The sequence below is a fragment of the Equus asinus genome, chromosome 29 (assembly GCF_041296235.1).
Source record: "Equus asinus isolate D_3611 breed Donkey chromosome 29, EquAss-T2T_v2, whole genome shotgun sequence".
Taxonomy (NCBI): Eukaryota; Metazoa; Chordata; class Mammalia; order Perissodactyla; family Equidae; genus Equus; species Equus asinus.
Window position 1 is genome coordinate 23065369 of NC_091818.1, and position 25047 is coordinate 23090415.

Here is a 25047-nt window from a genome sequence, read left to right on the forward strand (position 1 = left end):
AAGTATAAACATTTTTGCTCACAACAGCAACCTTGGGTCATCAAGAAAAGGTTTAAAATGTGCAGTATAATATATTTTAGAAATATTTCCATGAAAACCATTTAAAATTACAGAAAGTGTTTTGATGGTTAAAAGGAGTGGGGCCCCATCATAGCTATAAATTTCACTTACTTCTAACACCCTGAATCCAGGTAAGGCCCAGATAAATATGAGCACATGGTGTGTTTTCACTTATAATAAATACACTAGTTTTCTGTGTTTTATTTTTCACCGAAGCCACAGATTTCAAGACTCAGTGTTATAAAAAGGATTTCAGTCACTAATAACTTAAGGTGCTTTAAAACACATTATATTCTTTAAAAATAATAGTATGATGACAAAGTAAGCTTCTTGGGGGGCAGGGACTTATTTGTGAGGCTCAAAATCTGCTCGATAACTCTCACTGACTGGTTGGTTGTTAGAAATAAACATTTCACCTTATTTCAAAGTCTCTTGTAATTTCTCATATCGAGGATGGTATCTGTGGTTGAGGCCATCACAGTCAATTGTCATTTCAGCTGCAGTTAATAAAGGTCATTGGGCATCATTTACTACTTATGTTCAGGGCTAACAGGGAATGTTTGGTAATTTCTAATCTTGTTCTCTGCTGCTCTTTCTATTTAACTACATAAACAAATATCAGACTACTTGCTTTATTTTTAGCAGTGTAGAAAAAAATCTTTATCAAGATTTTTATAAAGTAACAGTCAAATGCAGCTATTTGGAATTTTCTACTTCCTTGATTTACTCCTAATTATATCTCACTGCACTCATTCATACCACAAATATTGACCACATGCCTACTACGTGTCAAGTTAACTGCAACAGCCAAATGCCCTGACCTCATGAAAACCACATCCATCAGTCTTCAGTGTGATAAAGTGTGATGACAGGGAAGCATGGGCTGCTTAGGGAGGATATAGAAAGAGCTCCTTTGGGATTTGGGAGTGTCAAGAAGGCTTCCTGCAGAAAAAGACATCTAGGCTGGAGGCATTTTAGCCACACAAAGTGAGAACAGAAAAAGGATGTGTGTTCTAGGCTGAGGAAAGAGTGTATCCAAAGATAAATGCCTATGGACCATCTGAAGAACAGAAACAGGTTAATGAGATGGAATGGCTGGGGTACAGCATTTGAAGGGGCGGATGAATATCAAGAGCTGAGGTTGCAAAGGTAAGCAAGGCCCAGATTTTGACAGGCCTTCATATCGTAGGACGGTGGGAAATAAGGAAAAGGTTTTCCATCAAAGAGTAGCATGATCAGATGTTAATTTTAGAAACACAACTCCAGCTACAGGGTGGAAGATGTGTTAATCAGGAGGGGCCAAAACAAGAAAGCAGTAAGAGGAGTGATACAGAAATACCACCCAGAAATGCTAGTCTGGAGGAGGCTGTTGGCACAGGGTGTGGAGAGAAACAGAGAAACTCAAGACATATTTAAGAGGCAGTTTTTTGGATATGGAAGATGGGAGAGAGAGGGAGGTGTTAGGATAATATTCAGATTACTGGTTTGTAAAAACAGTTGGTCATTCACAAAAAACCACATCGTGTGTAATTCTATTTACATAAAATGCCCAGAATACGCAAATCTGGAGAGACAGAAAGTAGCTTAGTGGTCGCCTAGGGCTGAGGGGTTGGGGGATGGGGCGTGGGTGCTTATGGATATAGAGTTTCTTTTTGGGATGATGAAAATGTTCTAAAACTGATTGTGTTGATGGCCATACAACTCAGTGAATATAACAAAAACCATTTAATTGTATATTTTAGGTATGTGAATTGTAGGGCATGTGACTTATGTCTCAATAAAGCTCTGTGTGCATGTGTGTCAGTGTGTGCCAGTGTGTGTACCCATGGGATGTATGTGTGTGCATGTATATATACGTATGGATGCCTTTGTGCATCCATGTGGAATATGTAAAACAAACATTAGCCAGTTTGATATTTGGGTCTGGAGCAAGAGAGAGATCTGAGCTAGAGGTAAAGATTCAGGGCTCAGTAGTAATTGAGGCCATGAGATTGTCCAACGGTAATGAGAGAAGAGATCCTAAGATTGAATGCTAGGCAACACCAAGAGGGAGAGAAGCCTTGTAAAGAAACTGAAGAGAAGTCACCAGGGAGGGGGGAGAGGACTAGGAGACTGGTTGGTTGGGAGTCAAGCAGGAGCTCCAGTTTCTGCCTGGGAGGTGGGAAACTTAATTCCAACTGATGGAAAACATTCTCTGGCTTCTGCCGGGGCACAGAGAATTGCTGCTCTCTCACTGTGGCAGCGGGAAGTGGAAGAGTGAATAAGTATTGCACAAGGAAGGAACCGCAGCTGCAAAGGATCAGGAGGATGAACGTTTCAAGCAGTTAACGATGGCTAGTAGACATGAAGGCCAGGAGAGGAGGCTGAAGAGCAGTTCCAGGTGCAGTGAGGAAGGCCTCATAAGGGTCTGGACTTTATGCTGAAGGAACTGCTGACCTATTAAAGAATACATCAAGGAAGGAACACAATCAAATTTATGGTTTAGAGAAATTTTCTGGTATGGGCTGGAGAGGCTGAGAGTAGAGGCAGTTAGGTGGGGCCTGAAATAGTCCAGGTGAGGAATGATGATGATCTAAACTAGAGTGGTTGCTGTGTGGTTAGAGGAGGGAGATGAGTTGGAGGGAGCCTTTGCCAGTACAAGCCACACTTCTGAATGACTGATTAGATGTCAGGTATTAGAGAGAGGGCAAGATCCAGCATGACTCCCAGGTTCTTAGTTTAGGTAACCAAGTGGATGATGGTGGCATTCACAGAGAACAGGAACATGAGAGGAAGGGCAGGCTGGTAGGGGTGATGCCAATGAGCTCTTATGCTGCATACTGTGAGTGAGCAGGAGCTGTGGATCAGAAGACCTCAATACAATTAACAGCTCTGACAGTTAAGTGCCTTATCTATCTCAGAGTCCTGATCTGTGAGATGGGGTACCACCTTAAGGGCTGTTTCTAGGATTAGATATCACAATGGATATGAGCACTCCTCACTCTATTCCTGGAATCCAAAAGGTGCTCAATAAATGTGTCCTTTCCCCGCTCCTTCCCTTTCTTCTACTTTCACCATAACTCACCCACTGACATTAAGGTCCCTCTCTGGAGAGCTCCTGCTATGATGCACTTCTCTTTCTGGGTTGATATCTGCACATCAGCTCAGAGTAATGGACCAGCAGAGGAAACTGCTGGGAGGTCATGGAGTTTGCAGGACTGTGGGAGAGGCTTGGCTCATGAGGAAGAGGAGCTGGAGTAGAGCCAAGTGCCCAGATACTTAACCAGGGAAGGAGCAGGCAAGTAGAAACCAAGTTGAGCCCTCCGTTTTGACAGGCCTAGTGTGGTCACAGTGTTCACACTGGTCCTTAGTGGATGCCATGGCTCCCAGCTGATAATAAGAGTGAGCCACTTACATGTAGCAGATAATAGTATGTGGAGTCCTCAGGGTTATTTAATGTTTTGGGCTTCCGGGGCCGTCTTGGGGGTCTCAATATTTTTGGCTCTCCTCCTTTAGAGATACCTACAAGAAAGGGGATCATAAACAAGTACTCAATTATGAAGACTATTATCAAGCAATGTTTTCCTTTTGGGGTAAATAAGAAATTATATACAAACAACTGGGTCTAAGGTGGGGAGAAAGAGGAAATACCTTCATTCAGCCAACCAACCCTTATCATATTCTTCACCATGTGCTTCCTTCTGATTGTCTGGTGGTCTAGGACCTTGAGAGGTAAGGGAAAGAAAGACGAGGGAGGAAAGAAATGCATAGTTTGGTGATGTGGAATAGGATATAGCAGTTCAGAGCGGGGATAGGGAGAGGAGTCAAAGCTGCCAGAAAATCTTTAAAAAGGGTTATTATGCTCATAGACTCTTGCTGTCCACCCCCCATCCCCCAAGCACCCGCCTTACACAGAGACCTATCCATCAAGCACCCCCTGATCTTTATTTCAAGTCCCACCTCAAACACTGTGGCCCAAACAAGGAGACTGCCCATTTGCAGGCTGGACTCTTTTCTAAATGCCTAATTTATTCTGCCACCAAAACTTAGAACCCCAAACTATTAGAATTTTCCTATCTGACTTTACAAACCTTGACCAAGAAAGAATAAAGTGTGTCATCTTTTTCTGCTCTTTCTGTCAATACAGCCAAGTTCTCAAAGCTGTAGCAACATCATGAGAACTTCTGATGATCTGCACGTTTGGTCGTTAGTGCTCATTACAAGTGGCTTTATATTTACAGAGCTAAGAGGCCTCTCATGAAGTATTTCTGTCTATTTTTCACAATTCTTGACCATCCCATCCCCTGACTGCGTTTGTGCCAGGATATCTGCTCCATAGATACATAAAGATCAGGGTGGGAGTCAGGAAGGGGTGCTTACTGGAGAATGGCCTACATTCAGCAGATACCCGAGCATTCATTTCTTAGCTGGGCTTTAAGGGCAAGTAGATCATTACTCCATACAGTAAAGGGGCAGTAATGATTAATCTGATCTAATCCTTAGATGTAGAAATACACAGAGAAACTGAATTGCTCGAAACCATACTAATCAAATCAAGTCAAACAGAATCAAATCAATGAACATTTAGCGCTTACTCACTAGGTGTAAACAACTGTAATGGCAGTCTAAACCAGATTCAACCAGGACGGAGACTCTCAGATGTCTACCTTTCTAGCCCCATGCCCGGTCCCCTGGGTGGACATACTTAGCACAACGGCATTCACATTCTAACATTACTCAGCTCACTCATTTCAAAATTGATGGGAATTCCTGGATGACAAAGATAGATCAGTTAGTTGGGAGTACTTCACAGAGGTGTCATGCATGGAACAATGCTAATCAGAGAAAACCACAACAATCATACATTACTGTCTTTTTTTGAATAAAACAAAAGAAAATGAGATCTTTGTTAATGAGACCATGTTAACAGAGATTAGTAATAGGAGGAGTGAAAGCACTTTCCCAATCAGTCTCTGGAGGTTCATCTCCCATTCTCTCTTTCCTCTCTTCTCCACAGGAACAGACAGAAGTGGAAGGAATCCAAGTATTGGAGCCCAGTCTGGATCCTGTCTCCGACTGTCACAGACACAGGATACACGGTAAAACCTGACTTGCCAACACCATAAACAGTGGTCTTTATTGTTTTCTTTCTCCTTACTAATCATCTCTCCCAGGGCTGATTATTAACTAGCCCCTTTCGGCTCTTGCAAAGTGTTATCATTTTAAAAGGTATTGATCATATCCACTTCTATTACTCATTTGAATCTGAATGGTAAGAAACATAAAAATATAGTATCAAGTTATTATGTTTTTAGAAACATGAAAGTGACCTAAGACTACATGTTAACTGACTTAATATTATTTAAAGTCCGAATTAAAATATCAGAACATTACTATTATAACAGAAACTAATTAAATTGAAGGTGGCAAAAAGTCTGGAGAGTGAAAAACAAAACAGATTCCAGGAATAAAGGAAGTCTTGCTCTTGTCTCCATTTTCTCATCAAATGTTCCCCATTCAATCTGATTTCTATTACCAAGACTCTATTAAAGCTGCCTTCTAGAAGGTCAAGGGTGACTACTTTATTGACAGATCCAAAAGTCATTTATCTGTCCTGCTTATCTTGGACTTCTTCTTCATTTAACGTTATCGACCACCCTTGTCTTCACGACTGAGGATGAGGTTTCTGAGGGCAGATACCTTATCTTATTTATCTTTGCATTCCTGGCACTTAACGAAATGCTTGACACATAGCAAATGCTTAATAAAACTTTGCTGGATGAGTAAATGATTCCTTTGCCTCCTGGGCTGAGTCACCCCCTCCCAGCTCCTTGCACTTTGCACAGTGTACTCCAGACCTGTGACTTCCTTACACACACCTCAGGTTTCACCCTCTCACTTCACCAGAGCCCCTGCCCTAATTTCTCATTCCCACCTGAATATTTCTATCTCAAACTCTCAGACTCAAATGAACCACTGGTCGACTTTCTTCTCCATCCAGGATTCTGTATACCACAAGCTCAATGGCACCATTATTTCTGTTCCCCAGGTTCAAAATATGGATGTCACCTTTGCCTTATCCCTTTTCTTCATTTCTTATAAACAGGCAATCATCAACTTCTGTGGATTTTTTGATACATTCTTTGGAATGTTTAATATTTATCCACCATTTCCTCTCATTTATCATTGCTACTACTCCGGGCTAAGCTACTCCTTTAATAATCATGGCAGTCTCAATCTGGTCTCTATGTCTTATCTCATAAATGAAAACCAGATTTTCCTTCCTTAAATACCACTTTAATTACGAAACTTCATTTTTCAAAAATTTATGATGCTTCTTTTTTCCTTCTTCATTAAGCCTAAACTTCTCCTAAATCCAGATTACTTACAGTCTCAGCAGTGACAATTTTATTTCCCACTTCTCACAAAATAGACTATCTCCCCTGGTCGGCCTACTTACCTCATTGGAGCCCAGACACACCACGTTTACAGCTATCATTTTGCTTATTCTCATTTTCTCGTAGAAAAGCTTTTCAAAGCCTCACTGACGTCTTAAGCATCCTTTGATGCCTGTCTCCAGTCCTCTCTCTTCCACAAAGCTTTCACTGACTGTCCAGTGATCTGCCACTCATGTGAACACCAACAGTACTTACAGGCGGTACAAATCATTTGAAACATGTTATGGGCTGAATTATGTCCCCTAAAAATTCATATGTTGAAATCCTAACCCCCAGTCCCTAACCCCTCGGAATATGACTGCATTTGGAGAAAGGGTCTATAAAGTGAGGTCATTAGGGTGGGCCCTAATCCAATATGACCAGTGTCATGATAAGAGGAGATTTAATTATTAGGATACAGACTGACACAAAGGGAAGAATGCAAAGACACAGGAGAAGAGAACCACCTACAAGCCAAGGAGAGAGGCCTCAGAAGAAACCAAATCTGTTAACTCCTTGATCTTGGACTTCTAGCCTCCAGACTGTGAGGAAATATATTAATGCTGTTTAAGCCACCTGGTCTGTTCAATTTTGTTATGGAAGCCCTAACAAAATAATGTAAAACCTTACTATTTTCCCCTGTGATTTTTTTAATAGGGGGGCCATACGTTTTTGGATGGTGGAGATCATGTCTTAGGTTTCGATGCCTCCTGCATGTGGCAGGTGTTTGGAGATGCTAAGAGGTTCGATTGATTCCATTTTAGCTTAGAGACACAGTGCTAAGTGAAAAGTAGATACTAATATATGTTTGTTAACTGGATCACCACTGTTGCCAGATATAAAAACAAATCCCTGATGCTTTAAAGATAAATGTAAATAAAAAAACCAACAGGACTCTTGAAAGAGAATCCAGAAGACTTCTTGAACAATCTAGGGGTACAAATGTCTTAACCAAAATTCAGAAGTCATAAAAAAGGTAGGCATATTTGCCTATTAAAAAATAAATGAGGGGCCGGCCCCGTGGCCGAGTGTTTGGGTTTGTTCCCTCCGCTTTGATGGCCCAGGGTTTCGCAGGTTCAGATCCTGGGTGTGGACATGGCACTCCTCACTGGGCCATGTTGAGGCGGCATCCCACTAGAAGGACCCGCAACTAAAATATACAACTATGTACTGGGGGGATTTGGGGAGAAAAAGAAATTAAAAAAGTCAAAAGACATGATAGATTTGGAAAACTATATTTACAACACAGATGACAAATAAAGGGTTGGTAACACACAAGAGTGCTAGCAAATGATTACAAAAATAGAGACCAACAGAAAAATGGGCAGACGATATAAACAGGAAGTTCAAGATGAGCAAATCCAAAAAGCCAATTAGCGTGGGAAGACACTGGAGCTTGCTAGCAGACAAGGAAATATAAATTAAAATCACAATGAAATATCATTTTACTTCAGATATGTGAGCAAAGATTAAAAAGAAGAATGACACTGCTGGACAGGATGTCAGAAAACGTGTATTCTCACAGATTGTTGACGAAAATGTCAATGGTTAGGGACTTTTAGGAAAGCAGTCTATCAAAACCAGAAATACCTTCCAACTCAATAACCCTACCTCTGGGGACCTATGCCATAAAATTAAAATCCTAGTGTACAAGGACATTTTCAAAGATGTTTACTGCAAGATTTTTCATAGTGGCAAAAAATTGAAAGAGAGTATCTAACAATAGGGAAAAGGTTATATAAATTATTGTGATCCATACAGAGAATAGTATGTAATCATTAAAATGAATGAATTATAGCTATTCCAGTTGGTGCAGGGATTCCTGCCAAGGGATTGAAGGAGAAAAGCAAGATGTATTAGTATTTATACTATGATCCTATTTATAGAAAACAGTGACAAAAAGCTCTATATGTGTATGCATGTATAAGTGCTTGTATGCATACCTGCAAAAAATACGCGAGAATGCCTCTTCTAAAGTAAGGGTTCTCTTGAGGCGAGAGGAATGTGGGTTGGGGGGGGAGAACAAGTGGAAGGAAACAGGAAAAGAAGAGAACATGAAAAAACAGCGCATTAAAAAGAATCCTGGAATGTATGGTACGGTCGCCTTTGTGTAAAATTATAAATATGCATGCGAGTATGTGTATATTATACAGATAAAAAATGTTAAAATGCATGGAGTTTTCAGAATTTCTGTTTAATTCTCGTATCTGGCAGAATATGCTTCAGTGTTAATTTACTGGCCTTTTTTCTTCACTAGGATAATCTGAAGATTATTCTTAAAGGGAGCCTCACTTAGGATATTGCCATGCAAAGTGGGCAGCCAGAAAGTGACAATTATTGATGAATGTATTCAACAGGGTCTGATTGCCCAGATTAAATTTCCCCAGACTATTTTGTATTTTTGAAGAGCAAACTTCCCAGCATACAAATATTTCAAAAAGGCATAAGATTATTTTGCCCTCTAAATTTTTGTTCCTTTGGGGGAGTATAGACACTGTCTGCTAATGTCATTCCAACCCCTTAATTACAAAAGTGACATAAACATTTATAATCACAAATTATCAGCAGCATATCAATGTTGGCAGTAGCCAAATTAGGTTTGTGACTATTTTGTGTGATGTGCACGACAAATATTAGCTTGTAAAGGTTACTGCTATATTAAATAGCCAGAAGGTGAAATATTTATTTATATTGTAGTTCTGGTAATAATTTAATTAAGTGTTTTAGTTTACCAGGAAATCACTTTTTTTTTTAATAATGAACAAACATCTCAACATTTTGCATTCAGAAGAAAGAAGACAGATTTAAAACTCATTGCTGGTATTTGCTTTAGAAAATTACATTTTAGTATTATTCTGATTTTAATGATAATTACACAATTTTGTTTAAGTGTGCATGCAGAGTACAATTTACATAAATATCACATGTCTAAATTAGATATTAGCAGAACAGAAATGCACTTATGTTCCTGTAATTTCTTCTTTAAGAAATCAATTTTTTAGTTTTTGTAAATTTCTATTTACTCCCGACAGTCTGTGAACTTTAAGCAATACAGTGGCCTACAGGAAATCTTAGAAGGGAGGAATATTCATGACTGCTTGTCAAAGGCAGGATTCTCTCCAGTCACGGTTGCAACCTGCCTTCCAGAAGCTGCAGTTTCTGCCTTTCACCTCATCTGCCCTCAGCCAGACTTGCCACTCTAGAAGAGAACTGGTTCCTGGTTCTGCACTGGTCCTCTCTGCCTTGCACTGCCTCGTGCTCTGAGCTCCAGGAAACATTTTCATTTCTCACAGTTGCCCTGCATTTGGCTACTTGCTTTGCTCTACTCTGTGGTCCGTCTGTGTTCTCTTGCGTGTACCGAGGTGAGAGATGTAAGGGAAAGTGCTTCTCTTGCTCTGAGTGCCTTTAACATATCGGGGTGCCTTACTGTTCACTGGGCCTGACTCACAGGCTTCCTTTGACCTCGATAGGCAGCTACCAGCCCCTGCCTCCTTTCAGAACAGCTCAAATGATTCTTTTGGCTCTTCCTTTCCTACCAACTGAACACCGATGCCCCAGAGTCAACTTACACCTGTACTTATCCTATGGGTCACAGGCTTTAAGCTTTTGGCCTCTCTCTGATCTGGGTACGTTGCACTGATATCCAGAACCTTTAAAACTGATCATGTTTTTTCAATTACACTCTTAGGTTTAGGTAAAGTACTGTCCTCAGCCTACCCCTCATGTCTCTTCTAGTTGTGTCACAGGAGAAACAGAGGAGAATAAAGCAGCTCTGCTTGTGGGGTGAGACCAACAGACACGCCCTCTGGATTATCATTTGTCTCTTGGACAGGATCACTACATATCTACTTTCGTCATCTCTGTTGGGCTGAGGTCATGGATTAGAGTGCTCAAAGGCTGGTTAGTTTTGTTCTAGTCCCTGGGGTTAGGTTACACCCTTATTCCTAGCCATCTTTCATACAAGTGCACAGTCATCAATGGGGGGTGCCCTAGCAGAAGCAAAAGAGAATGCATGCAGTGATGCTGATGGTGTCTTCTTGAGAGTGCCGTCTTTTTTGGGGACAGTGATAGAGGATGCTGAACTGTGAACACGTACATCCTGTGTATGACCGTCCATGGGACTACGGAGACAGTGTGACAACAAAATACATGCTCACCTGCCTGGAGAATATTGATCTTAATCTATCTGAAAAAATACCTGAGTATATAGCCTGAGGTGAAGCCCATATTAATTTTTCCCAAGGAGCCAAATTTTAGAAAATTATTTATTAACTGTTCACAGTCATTTTCTCAGATTGGCCTTTTAAAAACATAGATTACAAGAATATTACCTGACTCTAAACAAGCAACATTTAGTTTTTTCTTGCCCTCTGCTCATACTTCATAACACACAGACAGGTGGTTCCTATTAAGGGGAGATGAAATATACCAATATTTTAAAAAAGCCGTTATTCCTTATTAGAGCATGTCTGGTCACAAGCACAGCGGGAGGAGATGCCAAGCAAGCTTTCGGTGGCTCGAGACAGGCTGGCAACAAAGACGACACATCTGGAAATGACACTCAAGTCTTATCCCACATGGCTGTGGAAGCTCTGTACCCGGCTGCAGTAATATTATTCAGATTCTTAATTTTATACAGAAGGGGACACTGAAGGTCCAAGTCAGCGAAGGATGGAGAGCGCCCACTCTACTGGAGAGTGAGCACCAGTCTCTCGGCTTTTCTAGAGCTCTATACATAGGCGTTCTTGTTAATGAACCACTTCAGGTGGGGGAAGATTAAGCTGACTTATTTACAGTATTCCAATTCCAATTCTGCAATATTTCATGCTATAGTTAGATTAGCTAGCGGTTCGCCAAGGTTATTCTTTGAAAAATGAATTTTAAGGGCTGTTAATATTCCATATATGAATGTGTCATTATTTATTCATCATTTTCTTATTGTCTAATTTTATTTTTGCCATGTACATAAATTTTTCTTTTTCAGCTCTGATGATTTCCTTTAGGCTACGTTCTCATAAGTGGGTTTACTGGGTCAATAATATAAACTATTTCATTTTTCTCTTACATATACCAAATCACTTTTCAAAATGTTGACTCTTTACAGTCTGACCATTAGTGTCTCAGAATAATTAAATTAGCACATTCTCATCACTGTTAAATGCTTTTTTCATCTTCACCATTTTGATAAGTAAAAAATAGTAACTTGTTTTAATTTGTAATTTTTCCTTCTAGGGTGATTGTGTATACACTTATTTGCCATTTGCATTTGTTCTTCTATAGATAAATCAGTGTCTTGTGCCCACGTTGCCACTGGGGGTGTTAATCTTTTTCCTAATGATTTATAGGAGCTCTTTCTACATTACAGATGCTAACCTTTTTCCATTTGTTCTAAATATTTTATCCAGTTTATCTTTAGCTCTTTAACTTTTAATGATGCTTTCTAATCTCTAGAAGGTTTTAATGTTTATGCAGTCCAAATCTATCATAATTTTCCCTTGTAATTCCTTTTATAACTTCTTATGCTTTGTCTTTTCCTAAGTAGAGACTGTGAAACACTCAGTTTATATCATCTGGTTTCTTTGGGTTTATTTCTTACATTAAAATCATTAATATATCTGGAAAATATCTGGGCATTCAGCATAAGGTAAGACTATCCTATTTCTTTTCCCCAAATCGGAAAAATTTTAAGCATTATCCATCCATTTCTTATTGGTTTGCTGTGTATCTTTTTGTGACAGGCCTTTACAAATACTAGGGCCAATTTTAGGGGTATCTATTCTGTTCCATTAATCTGTGGTTGATTTTTGTAACAAAGGTATAGGGTTTTAATTATTATAGCTTCATATCATTCATTTTACTATCTACTAAGGAAAGTCCTCATTTATATTTTTTTCCCTGAAATTTGCAAATGATCTTTAGGACATTTTCTTAAGTTCCAAAGGAAATCTCATAGAGATTGAATGCAATTTTTTTTAAACCTAGAAACTAATTTTAGAATAGTCATGTTTACAATATTTTATCTTCCAATCCAGAAAAACAGTGTCATTCCATTATTCACCTCTTCTTTTTGTCTCTTGTGGTTTTCTTGCTAGCTTTATTTCAAGGTATTAATTTTTTTTATTTCCAATGAGCTCTTTTCCATTATAAAGCTTTATAGGAAATAATATCTATATATTTATATCTACATATCCGTGAATTCTATTGCTAGTACCAATCATTATTTTGATTCATTCTTTGCATTTTTAAGGTCAAAATTCATGTTGTCTACTAATACTTTCACAATCTTATTTTCTCCTTTTCAATAGTTATGCTTTTAGAAACTTGTGCTCACTGTCTTATTGTATCAGCTAGAAATTCTCAAATAACAACAAATGTTGTTATCACCATCCTTATCTTGATCCTGCTTTTTAATGGAACCGCTTCCAGTGTTTTACAGTTAATTATGATGTCGACAATTGGTTTAAGAAACACATTCTTCATATTGCTAAAGAATCTCCTTCAATTTCTACTTTAGTAAGAGTTTTGCTTTACATCAGGACCAGGTGTTGGATTTTTTGAAAATTGTTTCAACATTTATCAAAATGACTTTTTCCTTCTGACCTTTTGATATTGTGTTACATTAATAGGTGTTATTTGGACAGTCTTTAAATGTAATATTGCATTCAATTAGCTCGTACTAAGGAGTTTTACCTCTAAATCTCTGAGATTGACTCATAGCTCTCTTCTTTCTTCTCTCCCTCCCTCGCTCCTTCCCTCCCTTCCTCCTTTCTTTCTCTCTAAAATGTTATTTGTCAGACTTTGGTTCTAGGGTACAAGACCTTCATAAAATAGGTAACTTTCCACACTTTTCTTTTTTTCTCAAACAGATCACATAGTATGGGAATTATCCATTCCATGAACTTTGACTGCAATTGCCTGAAACACCATGAGTTCTTGGATTCTTTTTTTGAAGGTAATGCTTTGACAGACATACTGTCATATTGACTAGTTCTTTTCAGAAATTTATTTTTCAGACCCAAATTGTCTCTCTGAAATTGACTGCATTTATAATATGCCAAGATTTTAGTATTATCAATTATAGTTGTTATAATCTTGTTCTTATGTCTAATTTTTTTCGTGGCTTCTTTTTGAGGTAATTAGTTGGGAATTTATCTATTTTGCTGTTTCATTTTCAGAAAACATTATCTTAGCTTCATTTAGATATTTGGTGTATTTCTGTCTTTGTAATTATTTCTCTTTTCTGCTTTTCCTGGGGTTGAATAATATATATTTTTTAAATTTCTTACCTTATATCCATTTTTCATTATTTTCTCTCAATAAATAATGAAAACATTTAATGATTTGAATTTTCCTATGAATATAGACCTGGGTGCATTACATTCATAGTTTGTATATGTGGCTATTCTCATTTTTATTATTTTGAAATAATTTATACATTTAATTATAATTTCTTCACTTCAGATTATCTTATTGAATTTTAATTTGCAGAGTTGTTTTTTCACTTCTATCTCAATCGCCTCATGGTCAGAAAATGTAACCTGGTTCAATTCTGATTTTTGGGAGTTTGTGGGCTGGCCCGGTATGTCTAGTTATAAGAAAAATTTTTTTTAAAATGCTAGGTATTTAAAAAGAAGGTATTTTTCTCTATGTGATATGAAATTATAAACACATTGAATGTGAATTTACCTTGTTGATTATATTATTTTATCAAATATGCTATGTAATTTCCTTTTGCGTTGATCTTGTGTAGCTAAGTGATATGGCATCAAAATATGTAGAGAAAAAACGCAGTTTCCTGTGCTGCTAACATTGTTGATCTTCTTTTGTGCATTTTTATCAAAAAATGTAATGGGAACTTGGGAGCAAGTATATTGTTCATTGCTCTCTTGCTTCCATGTTAGCTCCATGCCCTCTGTAGTTTAGCACAGAAAAAATTATGGAATGAGGAGAAATAATTTGGGTACAAAAAATTTAGCTGTTTCCCTCCAAGGCTTCTAGATCCAGTGTTTTGTCTGAACTAATTTAGTTAACTCATCAGAAATCCATACTTCCAAGTGTAAACTCATATGGGGCAAACTGCTTTATACGATTAGTATTTAATATAATTAAAATGCTAAAAATAAATGATTCTCACTGAATTGTAAGGTTGCACATAAAGTAATTTGGTTTTGGATACTGAAGCTTGTTGTTTTTCCAAGAGTTTGGGGGGATTAGTGTTACTTCTCATGAAGAAAGGAGTAGCAGATAAACCTGGGAAGATAAGTGTTCATGGGAGGTATGTTGGGTGGATAGCAATGTAACTTCTGCAATCTCTTTACTTTCACTCTTAATGAAAAAATACTCCTATAAAACATATAACCCAACATTATCTGAGCTCCCTGGCTTTCACATGGATGCAAGTATGATTATACATACGTGTAGAAATAGGTTCTTAGAGAGTTTTGCAAAACGCATTACTAGGTGCCAGCATTACAAAGGCAAAATGATAGGCATATCTCAAAAACAAAGCAGATCATATCTGCACCATAATAACTGAAAATGTTAGGGTTATTGCATGAATATAAATGCCATAAAAATTTAGAAATAAATGGAAAATTGCTATTTTTTCCCTAATATTTACTCTGAAAGCAACATAAGAGTATTTTCATGATATCTACTGTGTGTGTACATGGCCAAGGGCTGCTGTGATTTGGTGTTGAATTCACTGATGATGTTATGTAAATGAAGCATGGGAGTCCTAATAGCATCCTTACTTGTTAACCTTGCAAATCATTAAAAAATTACAGCCTGCTGGAGACTCAGCTTCTTTGTAAGAGGAGAGAAAGGGAAGATGCTTTTGTGTTATCAGGGTTTATCTGTCCTACAATTAATCTTTTTCTTCTCTTCACAATGGTCAACAAAAATTGCCAGGTGCACCATAAGTAAGAAGAAAAACATTCCCCCAAAAGGAGGACTCTGCACACCATTCAGGGAGAAATTACGCTATGTCATTGTATACTTATGAATATAACAGCATTTATTAGGATCTGTGATCAAGTGGCCATGCTCTAGTTATTTAAATTCTATACTACATTTCTTTCAACAAAAATGTGGTACAGTTTCAATTTATAACAAATATTATTAAAATAACAATATAAAATAAATAGTTCAGATACTTACCTTATTTTTTTAAAACTTCATAATTAGCTCCTCAGTTTTCATTTTGACATAATTTTACTCTTGACACTTCTGCACATTTAAAAACATGTCCCACAGAAAGAGAAATCTTCTAAAATAAGGTTACTGTTTGTTAAAATTAATTTGAAAAATTAGATTATCATCACTTATTATCCATGCTTTCTAGGATTTTCTTTAGAATGTGTAAGAAGCTTTTCCAGGCCACTTTACACAATCCAGCTAAGGTTTACTGAGTTCTTACAACCAAGCTGAGTATAGCAATTATTTGAAGATGCCTGTAGATTTCTGAAAAGCGTGAGATAATTAAAATTTCAGGTGACTCAGGCTTATTTTAGTAAGAGAATTCTTTGCAAATGAGCTTGATTTTGGCTTCCCAAGTGAAATTTTTCATGGGGAGTATGGTTGGCCACAAAGGACAGTCCTGCAGGGGTGGCCTGTTGAACCCACCCTAACAGGAGCCACAGCGTATCAACTAAATCTGCCTCGCAGGTGAGGGCAGCTGCTTGCACTTCGAGGGTCCAAATTTCACGGTTAGCAGTTCTGATTATCTAAGGAGATAGGACTTCTCTATATTATGAGACTTTCTTTTCTGACTGGCGTTTCAAAACAGACAACATACGAAAATAAATGAACATTTAAAGAATGTAATGTTTCACTTTTTGTTTTAATAAAAACCAAATTTTCAAATCTTCACTCGACTGGCCGCCATACTTTGCTCCACTGTAATGTTTGGAGGAAATTAAGCAGCTTTCCAGCCAATGACTAAGCAGTTATTGAATGTCTACTGTGCGATGAATAAATGTGCTAGGGTAACTGAAACATGAGTCTATAGTACAGGCATGGTCCTGCTTGCAAAGGGTTGACGACCTATTGGAGGAAGACAAAAGTAATCTACATAAATTACTTTGAAGATAAACACAGGCGAACTGCGTACTCATAATCTCCTCCCTCCAGCAAGTGTGCACCTGAATACTGTGGGTCGTCTGCGATGTCTGTAGGTGGATAAAGATAACTGTGGGAAAATCACCAGAACTGGAAGAATAGGGAACGGGCAGTGGTGGAAATTCTTGGTTGAAACGTGGTCAGGAGATTGGCAAACCCACGCTATTTTATAAAGAAAACTAGGATCTAAAATTGAGGGTGGAGTTAGCCTATCCTGAGATAAAACAAGGACATCCAAAGGTACCATAATGCATCCAGACCATTGCAGAGATTAAATACTGACCACGCAATATCTGACCCAATTTGCAACCTCAGTTGGAATTCTGGATTCTACCATGAACTTTTATAAATATTCAAGGAATTTTTGGAAAAAATAGTTGCACAGATCATTAAAATATATGAATATAAACTATACCCAATGATAAAGCCTAGCAAATATTGGAGGTGAATCTCCTAGAAAGTAGGACAATGATTATTTGTATCCACTTTTCCCATTTGTGTATATTCTAATATTTTAAAAAACCTCTGGGGAATTTAGTAAGTAATTGTTAATGCATAAGAAATTCAATGGATATTTTATAGTTCTCTTCCCACCTGCTCTGCCAGCATCATTCTGCACAATATCTTAAAAACCTTCTTCCCCTGGCTTCTGAAGTACTAGGCTCCCTGGTGTTCTCCCCACCTCTCTGGTTGCTTCTCTTCGCTCTCTACCTGACCTGTCCATCTGAACTCTTGCTCTAGGTTCCCTTCTCTTCTCACTGTAGGTGGATTTCCTGGACCATCTCATCTATTCAATGGCTTCAGTTATCACGCACATGTCCGCCTGCCTACCTGGCAGGTCATCTACTGATTAACTGTTGCTTGAAATTGTTTACCGTCCCACAGCCACCACTTTGTCCAAACCACTGTCACCTCTTGCTGTCTTCCATATTCCCTTTCATGCCACCAAATTGTGTTCACATGATACAATCAGAATGATCTTTCAAAAATGCAGTTGTCTATGGCAGGATTAAATTTTCGCAAAAATTGTCCAAAAATGTAACTTGATTTTCCTAAAACTAGGCTTAATTCCTGCCTCTTAATGCTCACTTCTATTTTCTAGCATTACATTACTTTTAATGAATCCTAGTTAAACTCATGTGCTTTCAATTCTCTTAGTGTCTTCTGAGTGAACGTAGTCATTTTGGGTTTGCGCTCCTCTTCTTTTTCTCTCTGGGCCACATCTAAGTTGGGGTTGGGGGTGGGAGACTTTTGCAGCTTCACGGCATTAATGGAGACAGGCCATCTGCTCAGTAACTATTGTTGGCTTTTCACCAGCATCTGCAGAGAGAAACTGTACTGCCTAGTCTCTGGTCACTGGCATCCAGTACATCTCCCAATGTCCTCCCTTACTCCTTGGTTCTAGGTTGTCAGGTCTACCCAGACCCCTCTGTGTCTTCAGGCCACTTGAGACCCTCTCTCAGGCACTTTCTCTGCTACTCTCAGGGATGTGGGACAATTCAGATATTTGCCAATTTAACCTTAAACAAGTGTTGTAGAAAATATAACTTCTCCACATGTGCATAGAACAAAAGAGTTCTTCTAAACCTGAAGAATTAAAGAAATGTCACTGAATTACAATCCTCTCCTTATAAGCTAAGAATTGGTTTCTGATCTTCTTAGGTTCATTAAAAAAATGGCAGATTGAGGAATAAAGTGAAACAATTTGACTTTCTAGTAAAATTCTGCTGCTTTTAGTTCTATCAAAATCCTTGAAAAAGAAGAATAGAGTTGGAGGCATCACAATTTCTGATTTCAAGATATACTACAAAGTTAGAAAAATCAAAACAGTATGGTACCGGCATAAAAACAGACACATAGACCAATGGAACAGAATAGAGAGCCCAGAAATAAACCCAAGCATATATGGTCAACTAATTTTGACAAGGGCACCAGAAAACACAATAAAGAAAGGATAGTTTCTTCAATAAATGGTGCTAGGCATGCAAAAGAATGAAATTGGACTGTTATTTCACACCATACACAAAAACGAACGCAAAATAGATTAAAGACTTAAGCATAAGACCTGAAATCATAAAAATCCTAGAAGAAAACATGGGGGGAAAGCTCCTTGACAATGACCTTGGAATGACTTTTTGGATATGACACCAAAAGCTCAGGCAACAAAAACAAAAATCAGCAAATGCAACTACATCAAACTAAAAAGCTTCTGCACAGCAAAGAAAACCATCAACAGAATAAAAAGGCAACCTATGGAATTGGAGAATATATTTGCAAACCATATATCAGATCCAAAATATATAAGGAACTCATACAACTCAACATCAAAAAAACAAGCAACTTGATTAAAAAATTGGCAAACTACCTGAATTGATATTTTTTCAAAAAAGACATACAAATGGCCAACAATATAGGAAAGTGCTCAATATCACTAATCATCAGAGAAATGCAAATGAAAATCATCATGAGATAGCACCTCACATCTGTTAGGACGTCTATGAGCAAAAAGCAAGAGAAACAAATGCTGGCCAGGATGTGGAAAAAAGGGAACCTTGTGCAGTGTTGGTGGGAATGTACATTGGTACAGCTACAATGGAAAAGAATATGGAGGTTCTTGAAAAAACTACAAATATAACTACCATATGGTCCAGCAATCCTACTCTGGGTATATATCCAAAGGAAATGAAATTAATACCTTAAAACGATGTCTGTGCTTCCCTGTTCATTGTAGCATTAGTCACAACAGCAAAGATATGGAAACAACCTAAGTGCCCATTAACAGATGGATGGATAAAGAAGAAGAAGAATACATATATATATATATATATATATATATAAAATATAATATAAATAGTGGCATATTATTCAGCCATGAGAAAGAAGGAAATCCTACTATTTGTGACAACATAGACGAACCCGGATGACACTATGCTAAGTGAAATAAGCCAGACACAGAAAGAAAAAGCCTGCATGATCTCACCTACACGTAGGTCTAAAAATGTCTAACACACAGAAGCAGAGAGTAGAATGGTGATTACCAGCGGTGGGGAAATGGGGAGACATTGGTCAAACGGAACAAAGTTGCAGTTATGTAGGATGAGTAAGTGTAGAGAGCCAACATACAGGATGATGACCACAGTTAATAATAATGTATTGAACACTGGAAATTTGCTAAGAGAGGAGATTTCAGGTGCTCTCATCCCCACCCTAAAAAGGTAACGATGTGAGAAGATATGTTAATTAGCTTGACTGTAGTAATCATTTCACTGTGTATATGTATTTCAAATCATCAAGTTGTACACTTAAAATATGCACAACTTTTATTAAACTCTCACACACAAGGCCCTGAGATGTTCAAAAGTGCAAGTCATGGGAACACATCAGCAGCCTCCACTCCCTCCCTAGGAAGCTGCCCTGGCCCCCAGCTCCCGCTGAGGCCCGGGCTGAGCTGCTTACACAGGAACACCTCCTGGCTTCCCTCGCTTCTCTCTCCCACACCACCAGCACCTCACTGTCCCGCACTCACCAGGGCTACCACACGCACAAGAGAGGGAAGCTGAAGTGCCTGCCTTTCCCCTCTGCTCCTGCCTGTCAGCATGCTGTCTAGACAAGGGTCATTGGTGGCACTCAAACTAACGGGCCTCCGGGCTCTGACTTGTTAAGCTGCTTCTTCACAGCAAGCGGTTCTGGGCCAGGGCCTGAGCACAGCAGAGGGTGGAAAGGACCAAAGAGCCACTTCGTGGGCAGTGATTTTTTTTTTAAAGCTTCACCACAATTCTTGACTTGAAAACAATGTGGCAGGATAATTGATTGAAATATTAAGATATTTTCCCTTCTTCCCATATCAGGCAAATAGCCAGGCTCATTTTAGTATTTTTCTGCCTAAGGCATTTTGTAGAAGCTGCCGAAGTTAGCACCTCTTCCTGTCTTTGGTAAGAGCCAAACTTATTGCAGAGATGGTCCCAGGGGTCCTGGAGGGGGTGGCGAGAGAGTGGAGGGCCTCTGAGAAAGCGAGGGAAAATAAATATTCTCCCAGACAGAAGTCAGCAGGGCCGTCAGTGGTCACCCCTGGGGAAAGTGATAAGGCCGCAGAGAGGCTGGCTACCTGGAGCATGTGTGGACCAGGTGAGACTCCCGACTCACCAGTTTCTGGGTGCCTCCTGCAGATATGGGGGCAGGAGAGCCTCCTGACTTGAAAGGATCATGATGCCAGCCAGGTGATGGACGTCCCAACAGTAACTGTATGGGCAAATGACTAGTGACCACAGGCTCTACCTGATCCTTTGGTGGGTGTATAAGGACCTAGGGCCTTTGCACAGCCCTGGGGAAGGGGAGGCCCAATAATTACTGAGACTGAATTCCCCACCAGCTCAGTGGAATTGGGGCAGAGTGTGATTTAGGTTGATTAGAAGAAAATCTAATAAGGATATTTCTTGTGCATCTGGGTTGGTACATCTGAAAGGAGACTGGCACTTTCTACACTCTTCTCAAGGTGGCAGACACTGACAAAAGGAATAGGTATACTTCACTTGTCTGCTCCCTCTTATCAAACCTGTACACTGTCTTACCAACCCCAACACCATCCCTTCCTATTCCCTTCTGGTGTCATACGCCAAGTTCTAGTTAAAGGATATATTGGGGAAAAAAGAAAAGAGGGGGAGCAGGAACTCAGAGAAGGTATGAAGTATGTGGAACATTCTGGAAAAAGGTGTATCTGCTTATAAGAAATGAAATGAAATGAAAGTTTTCCCCAAGGCAGTTAGAATATAGTCACTATTGCCATAGAATAAAGGTGGGAAACTAATAAACAAATAAAGTAAAGTATCAGGCATTCCCTTTCCTGTTAGGAAGTTCTAACTCTACTGATTTTTACCTGAGAGGCACTGCTGAGAAGAAACTCGTCTATTAATTGGCTTATGAGGATAGACACCCAGATAAAGAGGCTTCAGTTGCTGGGACAAAATCATTTCATTCAGTTTTTTCTGCAGAATGAAATACTCTTCAGATAACTTTGATATCTAAAAAGAAGTTCATGTGTCAGATTAAATCGAGGAAAAGACTTCAGAGAGCTCCACAGGTGCACTGGGTCTGAGGAATTCCTCGTCACTGTCCCTTGGAGTCTCATGTACTGGACCCGGCTCTGTCCCCCCCACTTGGCTGCCTGTCTGCTTCTGTCCTAAGGAACCCCTCTGCCGACTTCCAGTAACCTCCCTCCGTTCCTTTCCAGTCTTCGTAGCCTCACTTCAGGGCTGCTGTCTCCTGCTTCCTCTCGTCCCAGCCGGCCCCTGCGCCTGTCTCGTCTGTTAACATGGCTGTCCTGCTAGGCTGCATGTGGGTTCCTGCTCCTCTGCCTCCAGCTCTGCCCCCTCGAGCCCTGAATCCACTCCCATGGAGTTATTAGCTGGCTCCGGTAGATGACTTGGTAATTCTGCATCTCCTCAATGTCCCGGTTGCATAGCTGGTCAGGGTTCCAGTCCCTGATTTGGTCTTAAGGTGAGCAAATTTACACACCAACAGAACAGGAAGGGGCTAGATAAATGAATAATTGGCAGATCTGCTAACATCTAGAAGTTGGAGATATTTGCGTCATACTACTAACACTCAAGGGGTGTCCCAGGGCACTTACTGAGCTTTGTCATGGGCTCAGGGACTCAGGAGTATCAGGTGATCCTTCTTTGAACTAACCCATTATGATACGGGTTAGTTCTTCTATTATGTTATATACTATCGTGTATAGTATATAACCTGGTAGTCCATATTAATTTATAATATGTATTTTATAGGTCATCTAGTTAGAATTCTTCACTTTACACAGGAGAAAATAAAGGTGATGACACATAAAGTGATCTTAAGGTCAAACACCTAGAGCACAAGATCTGAAATCAGCATTTGTAGGAGCTGCTCCCTGTGACCTCTCCACAGTGTTGATTTATCAGAGTTCCACGTACACCGATGAGAAGCGCTAAAGCTGACCGCTCTCTTCTAGAAAGAGCTGAAACACACCTACTAATGGCACGAGATAGTCTCTAAGAGGGCCTTTTCTTTGTGGTCCCTCATTGTCATGATGTAACATGAAGACTTTCATCTTCATTGCATGTACGCCTCAGTATGGCTACACATCTAATTTGGATACCTAATTATATGGTCTCAAAATCTGGGGCAGAGAAAGAAAAGACTTTAGTGGATTTAGAAAATCTTTTTTTTTTTTTTAGGTATAATGAAAGGCCTCAGATACATGGAAATTTGCATTGTCAAATGCCAGCATTTTAGCAAGCTGTGTAAACCAAGGACTAGTCTCCTTACTACACAAGATTTTGGTCATATTTTGTACTATTTTTATCACAGCAAATTGTTTTAAAAATGTATGGATATTTAAATAGAATAACCCTTGAGAAATTTTATTTAAAAGGTTTGCATTGTCATAAAAACAGATGAAATATATATCGGTCATCAATTATTTAATTCAGTTATTGTGTAGTTCCCAGAGATTTTTGGTACTAAATAAATTTGTTTATTTACATACCTGTTTTGAAAAAATTGCCAAATCACATGCTCCTTTTTCTGAAATTGCTTTTGAGTCCCTGTTATCCTTCGTCTTGATATTACAGGGTTCTTCATGCTTTGGGGAACAGGAATACAAATTGTGAGTATTTCTTGCTACTTCTGTTGGTGTTGCCACTATCTGCTGGTTTTCAAAAGAAGCCATGCTGTCTTTCCTTAATTGCTGCCTTCTCTTGTAACCGCGGTACTTGCTCTGGATGAACACTGCTGCTCTATCTTCCTCCTGGGCTTCCATCGTTGCTTCCACTTGCCTCTCGTGGACGGCGCCACGCTGCAGATGGCTCCTCTGCTGGCTGCATACTGGTGCATTCTGGGTGACCACAGATGTCTTCTTTTCTTTTTCCCCGCTACTTGCATTTTGATGAACTGACCTTTGGCTAAGACTAGGTCCCAAAGTTTTTTTAAAAGAAGGCTGTTGAGTCTCATTCTCAGCTAACCGAAGTCCTGAGTAGCTTGGCCTTTCTGATATGGTCTTCCTTTCTAGATATGCTGCTTTTGAGTCTTCAAAATCCCTTTCCTCAGTATAACTGTGACAGTAAGTCTGGATCACAGCATCCTGCTTCTCCACTGTCCTTACCTTACTGTTCTCTTCCAGGTCTTTGATATACTTCTGTTGGGGGCTTACTTCTCCCTGAGGGCCCTCTACCAGATACAATTCTTGCTTAGCCTCTCCCCCACAGATGTTATTCATTTTTTTCTGAGTTTGATATCCTCTGTTGTTACTTTTGACAGTAGTCACGGCTTCCTCCTCAGCTTTGAAAGTGGAAGTCTTCACTACAGATGTACCCCCTTGATTGTTTGGAGCAGGAATGACTGTTTCATTGGTAGATACTGCATTTTCTGCCTGTTTCTTCACAAAAGATTCCCTGTGGAAAACATAATGCATCTGAATATACGATACCAAACTTGAGCTTATTACCTCTTTCGGCAATAGCTACATGCTACATAATGGTGGGAGAAAAGCAAAAGGGACAAAAAACTCAAAACAAAAACTTACTGGGGGCCAGCCCAGCGGCACAGCAGTCAAGTTCGCATGTTCCACTTTGGCGGCCTAGAGTTTGCCAGTTCAGATCCTGGGCATGGACCTACACACTACTTGTCAAGCCATGCTGTGGTAGGTGTCCCATGTGTAAAGTAGAGGAAGATGGGCACAGATGTTAGCTCAGGGCCAGTCTTCTCAGCAAAAAGAGGAGGATTGGCAGTGAATGTTAGCTCAGGGCTAATCTTCCACAAAAAACAAAACAAAACAAAACTTATCAAGTCACATTAATCAAGTGTTTCCCAAAACGGTCTCCAGACAACTGTGATGGCTACTCAAATCACGAGAAAACCAGTTTCAACTTAGAGTGAGAAATATCCTAGCATATTTTCACTTAGTGAGGTGTCAAAATTCTAGGAATTTAATCACTTCAAATATATCCTTTTCAAAACAAAGTACCTATAGTGAGGGGATGTTATGGAAAATACATCTAGATGTGAAACCAGTAAGCAGGGTGTGCTCACCAGGCGGACGTGCTGTGCTTTAATAAGCGCTAAGTCTACTGATCACAGGAAATATCTTACAAAATTAACGGAAAAGCAGCGTCCCTGCTCAGTTCATGATTATACAATATGCTGGCAAGATGTCACAGTTGTTACTTTACCAATATCCTTAATCCAAAATGACTGCCCCTCAACTTGAAGATAAGATTTTCTTTACATCTCTTTTTTTTAGCCACACTCCTTTTTTTTTCTTTTTTGTAATGGCAAAACTCTCCCAAGAGTGACAAGGCCATGGCCATGAAAGGGTGTTAAGGCAGAGTCGAAAAGTCATAACTTCACACTCTGACAGGCTACTGCAGAGGCTTTTGCCAAAACCTTTTCATTTTGGCCCAGCAAAGCCATAGGAGAG

At 39.2% G+C, this 25047-nt stretch overlaps 1 protein-coding gene across 20 annotated transcripts in view; it reads right to left on the minus strand.

The window, feature by feature from the left end:
- Positions 1-25047, minus strand: part of MYO3A (myosin IIIA) — a 217976-nt gene that overhangs the window by 7834 nt on the left and 185095 nt on the right. For 11 of the 20 annotated variants that reach the window (XM_070501364.1, XM_070501354.1, XM_070501352.1 and 8 more), the window contains 3 exons: positions 23119-24022; positions 21469-21613; positions 3455-3561 (listed from right to left, as the gene is read on the minus strand). In XM_070501364.1, coding sequence (XP_070357465.1) covers positions 3455-3561; positions 21469-21613; positions 23119-24022 — 1156 coding nt within the window. The remainder of the gene's footprint in view (positions 1-3454; positions 3562-21468; positions 21614-23118; positions 24023-25047) is intronic. The other 9 variants (XM_070501363.1, XM_070501360.1, XM_070501362.1 and 6 more) reach the window with 2 other exon arrangements.